At 55.0% G+C, this 9,891-nt stretch overlaps 2 protein-coding genes across 3 annotated transcripts in view; one reads left to right on the forward strand and one right to left on the reverse strand.

The window, feature by feature from the left end:
* GYS1 (glycogen synthase 1 (muscle)) overlaps window positions 1-4,087 on the forward strand; it is a 28,927-nt gene extending 24,840 nt beyond the window's left edge. Inside the window, exons 11-14 of the mRNA XM_011946531.1 lie at window positions 861-956; window positions 1,175-1,338; window positions 2,371-2,451; window positions 2,600-4,087. Of these exons, the coding sequence (XP_011801921.1) occupies window positions 861-956; window positions 1,175-1,338; window positions 2,371-2,451; window positions 2,600-2,923 (665 nt within the window). The 3' untranslated portion in view covers window positions 2,924-4,087. The remainder of the gene's footprint in view (window positions 1-860; window positions 957-1,174; window positions 1,339-2,370; window positions 2,452-2,599) is intronic.
* A 1,921-nt stretch (window positions 4,088-6,008) lies between these two features.
* On the reverse strand, window positions 6,009-8,539 carry FTL (ferritin, light polypeptide). 2 transcript variants are annotated; one of them, XM_011946424.1, is made up of 4 exons: window positions 7,602-8,539; window positions 7,294-7,440; window positions 6,799-6,921; window positions 6,009-6,305 (listed from the first exon to the last, which is right to left on the reverse strand). In XM_011946424.1, exons 1-4 carry the CDS (start codon window positions 7,701-7,703, stop codon window positions 6,153-6,155), a joined length of 525 nt encoding a protein of 174 aa, XP_011801814.1. In that variant the 5' UTR covers window positions 7,704-8,539; the 3' UTR covers window positions 6,009-6,152. The 2 variants fall into 2 exon arrangements, with proteins under 2 accessions (XP_011801814.1, XP_011801812.1); XM_011946422.1 differs by having other exon boundaries at window positions 6,799-6,924.
* Window positions 8,540-9,891: the final 1,352 nt, after the last annotated feature.

A 9,891-nucleotide genomic window follows, 5' to 3' on the forward strand; every position in this document is an offset into this window, starting at 1 on the left:
AAAAAAAAAAAAATAGCATTGGGCCAGGCGCACTGGCTCATGCCTATAATCTCACCACTTTCAGAAGCCGAGATGGGCGGATCACCTAAGGTCAGGAGTTCGAGACCAGCCTGACCAACATGGTGAAACCCTGTCTCTACTAAAAATACAATAATTAACTGGGCATGGTGGTGTGCGCCTGTAGTCCCAGCTACTCAGGTGGCTAAGGCACCAGAATCACTTGAACCTGGGAGGTGAAGGTTGCAGTGAGCCAAGATTGTGCTACTGCACTACAGTTTGGGTGACAGAGTGAGACCCTGTCTCAAAAGGAAAAAAAAAAGCATAAAAATCCATCAAAAAATTATAATACATTCCTTGAACTATTTATCAAGGTTGTTAAAGGTATTAAACAAGACGCAGTAGATGCTCTGTACACAGGGATACTAATAATGAGAGACCTTATCTTACCCGCCATCAAAATAGACTAAGTCTGTACAAGATACTGGCACAAGAAAGGATCTTACAGGTTGTGAACAATTAAGTAGAATGATGGACCTTGGCCCAATCCTACAGGTTGTGAGAGTTAAGTCAAATGGACATTGGGACGCTCAATAAATTAGTATCCTTATCTCCCAACTATAGACTTTCCCGCATCTCGAGACCTTGGAGCAAGAGCAAGTAATTCTCTTTTCTGAGCTTCTTAGCGTTCCCTCTGAGAAATAGGGAAATGCACAACTTGGCTGTGGGGACTCAGCGACGCTCCGCACCGCGCCTGGCACTTGGTACAGGCACTGGTAGAGGGCGCTGTTGAGGCGTCTATTGCGATGAAGACGGTAGGAGATGAGGGAAGCTGAGTGGGTCTCTTTCCTGCCTTCCCGCAGCTGAGTGCACGGTTATGGGCATCCCCAGTGTCTCCACCAATCTCTCCGGCTTCGGCTGCTTCATGGAGGAACACATCGCAGACCCCTCAGCTTACGGTCAGCGCCCAGGCCCCTGAGGATTCCAGAAGGGGGCTTGAGAGCCGGGACTCCTGGATCCTGGGAAGGAGGAGCTTGCACCCTTGGGGACCAGGGGCACCAGGAAATGGGGGGGCTCTCGGGTCCCTGGGAGAGGAGGGGTCCTGGTGCCACAGAGTCCTGGAGACAATGAAGATCTCCCCAGGACATTTTCTGAACCCAGGTCCTGGCCTCCGCAGGTATCTACATTCTCGACCGGCGGTTCCGCAGCCTGGATGATTCCTGCTCGCAGCTCACCTCCTTCCTCTACAGCTTCTGTCAGCAGAGCCGGCGGCAGCGTATCATCCAGCGGAACCGCACGGAGCGCCTCTCCGACCTTCTGGACTGGAAATACCTAGGCCGGGTAGGACCTCCCCCCCGACTTCCTACCCTCTCCTGGGAAATCAGCCGCTCCTGGCTCTGGGTCTTTGGTGCAGGGTGAAGGGTCTCATCCTACTTGTAACAGTTGCTGTCCCTTTAAGCAATGAACCAGGCCGATCGCGGTGGTGGCTCGTCCCTGTAATCCCAGCACTTTGGGAGGCCTAACAGGGAGGATCGCTTGAGCTCAGGAGTTAAGAGACCAGCCTGGGCAACATTTTATTTCTACTAAAAAAAAAAAAAAAAAAAAATCAGCCGAGTGTGGTGGTGCGCGCCTGTAGTCCCAGCTACTGGGGAGGCTGAGGTGGTAGAGTCTCTTGAGCCCCGGAGGTTGAGGCTGCAGTGAGCCTTGATCAATCCCACTGCACTCCATCCTAGGGTAACAGAGCAAGACCCTGTTTAAAAAGAAAAAAAAGGCCAGGCGCGGTGGCTCAAGCCTGTAATCCCAGCACTCTGGGAGGCCGAGACGGGCGGATCACGAGGTCAGGAGATCGAGACCATCCTGGCGAACACGGTGAAACCCCGTCTCTACTTAAAAAATACAAAAAATCAGCCGGGCGAGGTGGCGGGCGCTTGTAGTCCAAGCTACTGGGGAGGCTGAGGCAGGAGAATGGCGTAAACCTGGGAGGCGGAGCTTGCAGTGAGCTGAAATCCGGCCACTGCACTCCAGCCTGGGCGGCAGAGCGAGACTCCGTCTCAAAAAAAAAGAAAAAAGAAAAAAGAAAAAGAAAAAAAGAACATTGGTCAGGGATGCTCATTTGCATAAAGGTGTGGCCACAGAGGTGCCTGACTTGAGAATTCGGCCCCTGTTTGAGGGGTGTGGCCCAGAAACTGTCCATTCATAGGTCTGCTTATTTACATAAGGGATGGAGTCAGATGGATTATTTGCATGAGGCAGGCTCAATGGTACAGCAGGGTGTGCTCATCTGCATAAAGGGTATGGCCAGGAGCCCCATCATCTGCCTAGGAGTGGGGCCTGGCTCTCACGTCCTCTGCCCCCTCCCTTCCTTTCCCCTAGTACTATATGTCTGCGCGCCACATGGCGCTGTCCAAGGCCTTTCCAGAGCACTTCACCTACGAGCCCAGCGAGGCGGATGCGGTGAGTGGACCCTGGATTTCTGCTTAGCCAGGAGCTAAAGGGCTGGGGGTTCCTCCTGGAGTGGGAAGGCCTAGAGGTGGCTGGATGCCTGGGTGGGACTGTGAGGTCCTCAGCTCACCCTGGTTTGCACCCATATCCCCGTATGCAGGCCCAAGGGTACCGCTACCCACGGCCGGCCTCGGTGCCACCGTCGCCCTCGCTGTCACGACACTCCAGCCCGCACCAGAGCGAGGACGAGGAGGATCCCCGGAACGGGCCTCTGGAGGAAGACAGCGAGCGCTACGATGAGGACGAGGAGGCCGCCAAGGACCGGCGCAACATTCGTGCGCCAGAGTGGCCGCGCCGAGCGTCCTGCACCTCCTCCACCAGCGGCAGCAAGCGCAACTCTGTGGACACAGCCACCTCCAGCTCGCTCAGCACCCCCAGCGAGCCCCTCAGCCCCACCAGCTCCCTGGGTGAGGAGCGTAACTAAGTCCCCCCCACCACACTCCCTGCCTGTCCTGCCTCCCTGCTCCAGAGAGAGGATGCAGAGGGGGGCTGCTCCTAAACCCCTGCTCCAGATCCGCACTGGGGTTGGCCCCGCAGTGCCCTCCCTCAGTCCGCCAAACACTCCAGCCCCTCCACCTCCACTTTCCAAGTTCCTGCACTGCAGAATCCACAAAGCCGTGCCTTTCTCTGATTCCAGAGTACATAATCCGCGCCCTGGAATCCCCTGGGCCTGGACCGCTTCCCACAGGCCAGGAATCTGCCATTACTCTGCGGTGGTGCCAGAGGTTTTAGGAAACCTGGCATGGTGCTTTCAGGTCTGGGGCTCCTAGAGCCACCGTGAGGCTTGCAAATTCTACAGCATACAGAGCAGGCCACGCTCAGGCCCGGCATGCGGGCCACCAAGTGCTGGAAACCACGTGGTGTCCCTGCAAATGGGGCAATCAAGTCCAGAGCCGGGGCACTTTTCAGAGTTTGAAGGTAACTGAGAGCAGATGGTTCTCCATTTCAACTCCAGAACTTGGGCTCTGGGATGGGCTCATGTTCTAGCCCTTCCTGGCATGCCAGAGCTAGGCTCTGCCTGGAGGATCCCTCCATCCGGCTCCTGTCATCCCCTACACTTCGGCCAAGCCAGAGGTGGCAGAACCACTTGGCTGCTCATTCCTTCTGGAGGACAAACAGTCTCGGTCCAGATGCCTTCCTGCCTTTCTGGCCTTTGCTGGACCAGATCCTACTCCTCCTTTCTTTATCTGAGATCTCCCTCCAGGGAATCTGCCTGCAGAGGACAGAGCTGGCTGTCTACCCCTACCCCGACCTGGCTTATTCCCAACCGCCCAGCCCACTGTGAAACCACTAGGTTCTAGGTCCTGGCTTCTAGATCTGGAACCTTACCATGTTGCTGCATACTAGTCCCTTTCCCATGATCCAGAACTGAGGTCACTGGGTTCTAGAACACCCACATTTACCTCGAGGCTCTTCCATCCCCAAACGGTGCCCTGCCTTCAGCTTTGGTGAAAAGGAGGGACCCTCATGTGTGCTGTGCTGTGTCTGCACCGCTTGGTTTGCAGTTGGGAGGGGAGGGCAGGAGGGGTGTGATTGGAGTGTGTCCGGAGATGAGATGAAAAAAATACATCTATATTTAAGAATCCCAGGTGTGGTCAGACATGAATACTTGGTGGGCCTGGGTCTGACGTCCCCCCAGTGCCACCCCTTCCCTGGTCTGAGCTCATCCTCCTATTCTAGAGAGACTTGGATTTTACTGTTCTAAAATTCCAGTGTCATTCACGGAAGGTACCTCTGATTGCTTACTTGGGCCTTGATTTGCAAGTGGCAAAAATTTGGCTTAAGACATCTTCGGCATAAAGGGGCTGGCTGTGTGAGTAGGAAGAAGATCTATAGGACAGCTGTGAACCTTGTGTAGCTTTTTTTTTTTTTTTCTTTTTTTGAGACGGAGTCTGGCTCTGTCACCAGCCTGGAGTGCAGTGGAGAGCAATCTCGGCTCACTGTAACCTCCGCCTCCTGGGTTTAAGCAATTCTCCTGCCTTAGCCCCCTGAGTAGCTGGAACTACAGGAGCACGCCACTACACTGGGCTAATTTTTGTATTTTTAGTAGAGGCAGGGTTTGACCATGTTGGCCAGGCTGGTCTCCAAACTCCTAAGCTCAGGTGATCTGTCTGCCTCGGCCTCCCAAAGTGCTGGAATTACAGGTGTGACCCACCGTGCCTGGCCACTTCTTTTTTTTTGATAACAGGATCTCCCTCTGAATCCCAGACTGGAGTGCAGTGGAGAAATCATGGCTCACTGCAGCCTCAACCTCCCAGGCTCAAGTGATCCTCTCACCTCAGGCTTCCAAGTAACAGGGACTATAGGCACATGCCACCATACCTGGTTGCATTTATTTATTTTTTTTTAGAGAATGGGGGGCTCCTTATGTTGCCTAGGCTGGTCTCAAACTCCTGGGCTCAAGTGATTCTCCTGCCTCGGCCTCCCAAAGTGCTGGGGTTACAGGCTTGAGCCACCACACCCCAGCCCCAGGGGAAGAAGGGGAGGAGTCAGAGCTGACACAGCAGTTTTGCAGCTTGGACTCAGCACATGCTTTTTAAGGCCTGTTTTCAGCTTTTTCAGTTCCCACTTGGAGAATCCGGCCCAAAGTTTCACATCCCATTTCTGTGATGAACCCTAAACGCCTTGTCCAGCATTGCTTGGGCATCACGTGTGCCTGGCCGCTCAGCTCCACTTGTCAGTTCCTCTCAGTGTGCACCTCACATTGGGATTACTGAAGCTTGGGCCCTAATCTGTAAACTGTGGAGCAAAGACCTCAGTGAGCCTCCTGGTTGCCATGCAAGTTGCATAGCAGTAGCCTCAATGTGCCCATATAAAGGGCCTAATAATTTCAGCTGCCTCCCAGAATTGAGGGGTTTTTTTGTTTTTTTTTTTTTTTTTGAGACAGAGTCTCACTCCGTTGCCCAGTCTGGAGTGTATTGGTGCGGTATCAGCTCACTGCAACCTCCGTGAGGCAGACACGTTTTTTGGTTTTTTTTGAGAGGGGAGTTTCGCTCTTGTTGCCCAGGCTGGAGTGCAATGAGGCTGATCTCAGCTCACCGCAACCTCCGCCTCCCAGGTTCCAGCAATTATCCTGCCTCAACCTCCTGACTAGCTGGGATTACAGGCATGCGCCACCACACCCGGCTAATTTTATATTTTTAGTAGAGACGGGGTGTCTCCATGTTGGTCAGGCTGGTCTCGAACTCCTGACATCAGCTGATCGGCCCACCTGGCCCCATAATCACTCGTTAAATAGCGCTGTTTCTGGCTGAGACCGAACAGATCTGTTTCCAAGTACCAACCCAGGTCTTAATTCAACTCCCTGGAGGCTCTATCATCTGGGAGGGACAGTTAACAGCCAGGCAAGCAGAGAACCCTCAAGTTCAACACTACCCAGATAGCTTCTTGTCTTAGATAAGAAAATGGGAGATGCGGCCAACTCCTTTCACTGGCATCCCCAACCCAGCCAGAAGCTTTATGAGAACAGATCCCACCTCATCTTCCATACCACACACAAAACCACCAGCTGCATCAAAAAGCTTTATTTCCATTTGGTCCAAGGCTTGTTAGGGTCATTAAGAAAGCTGCCTAGTGGCTGAGGGGAGAGGCTTAGGCAGAAGCCCTATTATTTTGCAAGGGGCCCTTCAGAAGTCACTGGGCTCAGAAGGCTCTTAGTCGTGCTTGAGAGTGAGCCTTTCGAAGAGATACTCGCCCAGCCCAGCCTCCGGGCCGGCCAGCCTGTTGAGGTTGGTCAGGTGGTCACCCATCTTTTTGATGAGCTTCACTTCCTCATCTAGGAAGTGAGTCTCCAGGAAGTCACAGAGCTGAGAGAGAAGAGGGAGAAATTAGAAACCCGATCCCTGGAAAAGAGGGAGAAAGAGCTGCCAATTGCAGATTAAAATATGACAGGTGTTAAATGAGGCTCTGGGCCGGGCGCGGTGGCTCAAGCCTGTAATCCCAGCACTTTGGGAGGCCGAGACGGGCGGATCACGAGGTCAGGAGATCAAGACCATACTAGCTAACGCGGTGAAACCCCATCTCTACTAAAAAAAATACAAAAAACTAGCCGGGCGAGGTGGCGGGCGCCCATAGTCCCAGCTACTCGGGAGGCTGAGGCAGAAGAATGGCGTGAACCCGGGAGGCGGAGCTTGCAGTGAGCCGAGATCCCGCCACTGCACTCCAGCCTGGGCGACAAAGCGAGACTCCGTCTCAAAAAAAAAAAAAAAAAAATTAATGAGGCTCTGAAGGGAATCTGCCCAAAGAGAGCAAAGGCTTGAGGGGTATGGTTGGGTAGCCATGGATGCAGGGGGTACGTACATGGGGATCCGTGTGGGCAGAACCCAGGGCATGAAGATCCAAAAGGGCCTGATTCAGCTTTTTCTCCAGGGCCATGGCGGCTTTCATGGCATCCGGGGTTTTACCCCACTCATCTTCAGCTGGCTTCTATAAGGAAGGAAGAAATGGCTTCAGAATATACACACTCGGCACATAGAACTAAACCTACATTTCCCAAGAGTTGGTGGGGGTCAGAGGCCCAGGTCACAAAGACATGTGATAGCTTGTATTTATCACTCTCCGCACCCCGTCCTAGCTCTTACAGCTACACGTCCTTAAGACTACGCAGCGGTGTGGACAGCCGCGTCTTGGGGGTACTGCACGACGTGGGCCTCCATTTCCAGCCGTAAAAGGGCTCACAAGACCGAACTCAATCTCCCTGAAGCCCACGCGACATCTAAGCCCTCAAATCAAGGCTCCTCGCGCGCACGGCCTGCTGGGAGATGTAGTCCATTACCCTACCCACACACTAGTTACCTTGACGTCCTGAAAAAGAGCGCGACCGCCACGCTGGTTTTGCATCTTCAGGAGACGCTCGTAGCCCTCGCGCTTCTCCTCGGCCAATTCGCGGAAGAAGTGGCTCACGCCTTCCAGAGCCACATCATCGCGGTCGAAATAGAAGCCCTACGGAAAGAGATGGAGGGAACAATGCTTAGCGGGAGGCGAGGCCAAGGGGGACTCCGCCCTCTGTTTACTCGACCGGACAAAGAAGGCCGACGCCTGCGCTGAAGGCCGAACGTGCGCAGCTGGGGGAAATTAGGGCCAGGGGCGTCCTGGGGACTCACCAGAGAGAGGTAGGTGTAGGAGGCCTGCAGGTACAAATTGACCAGGCTGTTGACGGCTGCCTCCACGTCGGTGGAATAATTCTGACGAATCTGGGAGCTCATGGTTGGTCGGCAAGAGGGAGCTAACCACAAAAACGGTGCTGGCAGGTCCCAGAATCAGGAGATGGCCGAGAAGTGGTCCCAGAGGTTGCAAGTGGAGATGAAATCGGAGGGCGCTCGGAGGCTGGAAGAAAGAGTCCCCGGATCTGTTCCGTCCAAACACTGTTGAAGCAAGAATCAGACCCGCAGGACCGCCGGACTGCGAGGGGACGTGGCTAGGGCGGCTTCTTTTATAGTGCGCTGGCCCTCGGAGGCGGGGCGCTCGGAGCGGGCTATCGGCCAATCTGCGGTGGCAGGAGGCGGGGCCGAAGGCCGTGCCTGACCAATCCGGAGCACACAGGAGTCTCAGCCCCCGCCCCAAAGCAGGGGGAAGTCACGCGCCTGTAGCGCGAGTGTGTTGTGAAATGGGGGCTTGGTGGGGTTGGGGCCCAGGGGCTGATTCGAGGAATGGAGGGTTTCGTGGTTGGGGGTATGGGGGCTGGGGTCCCTCTGGGAGGCCATAGTTTTATGGAAGCATTAAGAGTCCCGTGAACTGATGACCCTGGGGTCCTGTGGGTGCCTAAGGAAAGTCAGATTCTGGGATTTCGGAGGGCATGGATTTTTCTGGAACCTTGAGTGGGGGGAGGGGCAACTCAGAGGTGCAGGGAGGACCTGTAGTTGCCTGAGGTTTGTGCTGCGAGATAAGGAGCCTCCGGATCTTTGGGAAGCTTGGAAGGCAGTGAGATGGTATTTCTGGACCCCTGGGGCTCTCTGGGAGACAGAGGGGTGCGAGGACTGGAGTCCTGGGCTTTACAGAGGTGGGAGTTCACGATGCAAACTCTGTATTTTGGAGCCCTCCCCCGGGCGATCTTTAGGTCCTTGAGGTGCTCTGCAAGTTGGAAAGGGCAGTTGTTCTGGAGCCGTGGGGTTCACCCCGTGCGGGAAGCCCAGGAGGAGCATTGTATGAGGTAGGGTGACTTCTGGAACCCTGGACAGCCCTCTGAAACCCTCCAAAGACTGGCTGGCACTTTGGGGATACCTTGGAGCTCTTTCAAGGGCCCAGTCGTTTTCTGGCAGTGGAAATGGGAAGGAATGAAATGTCTGTTTCCAGCTTTGCGGTGTCTTTGGGACTGCATGTCCTGGGGGCTGTTTTGGAGGCAACTCATAGACTCCGAGAATTCTCCTTGGCCCTGAAAACAGTGTCTCTGAAGTTGCCCTCGTGTCTTGCCTGACGTGTGCTCTTTCAGGCCCACAAAGAGAAGCCCTGCGTTGTGGACAAACAGTCTGGGGACCTATGGACGAGACGTCTGTCTTCAACTAATGCGTATTTTTTAAGTGGACCTGGTCCATGTTGATTTCTGGGAGACGGAGTCGGCGCAAACCTTGACCCTGCTTAAGTGCCCCAATGGAGGTAGCCCGTGCGCTGGGCAGGGAGCTGAAGCCACTGGGGCGTGGTGTGGGGTCAGGCCCTGCCCTACAGAGGAGCCGCTCCTAGCAGCCCAGGCGGGGCAGCCCCTGACCGAGGGCATCTGCAGATGCCTCGCCAGGCCGGTATCTGGGGTCCTTGTTGCAGGCAGCGACTGCTGAGTCATGCTGAGCTCAGCGCGGGAAGGGGCCCCCGCGGGAACGGACGGGGGTGGGGCCACTCGCTGACCTCATCCCCTTGGCACTCCCCGACTTTTTTGGTGGGACCCTCAGAACTAGACCTGGCTCAGACCCAAATCGGGCCCCCTCCCCCCAGATCCCCCCTTGTTGGAAGCCGGCTGCGTGCTTTGTCTCCGTGTCTTTTTGGTTCCCATGTTTTTTTTTTTTCCCTGGGATCCTGCCTGTGGCCATATTGTCCCCTCACTCTGGGTGGTGGCTCAGTGGACACTCATTGATCCTCTTCTCCTCTCTCTCCCCTGACTTGGGGTCTCTGGGAAGAGTCCATGGAGGAGGGGCAGCCACCCGAAGCACCCTGTTGACTGTGGGACCCGAGTTACTCATTTACCAAATGTCATATCTCAGCCCAGAGACCTTTAGTCCCAAGAGGGGCCTTGGGGCCCATAGGTGGAGGTAGAGGAGGGGCTGAGAGAGACAGGATCTGAAGACCATAGAGAACGTGGGGTGGGGACACAGAGGCCCAGAGAAAAAGAGACTCAAAAACCCTGAGAGAGAGGGGGACAGAGACCCAGAGAGAGGGGGACAGAGATCCCGAGAGAAGAGGGGACAG

The sequence above is a fragment of the Colobus angolensis genome, unplaced genomic scaffold, assembly GCF_000951035.1.
Source record: "Colobus angolensis palliatus isolate OR3802 unplaced genomic scaffold, Cang.pa_1.0 Scaffold25, whole genome shotgun sequence".
NCBI classification, from domain to species: Eukaryota; Metazoa; Chordata; class Mammalia; order Primates; family Cercopithecidae; genus Colobus; species Colobus angolensis.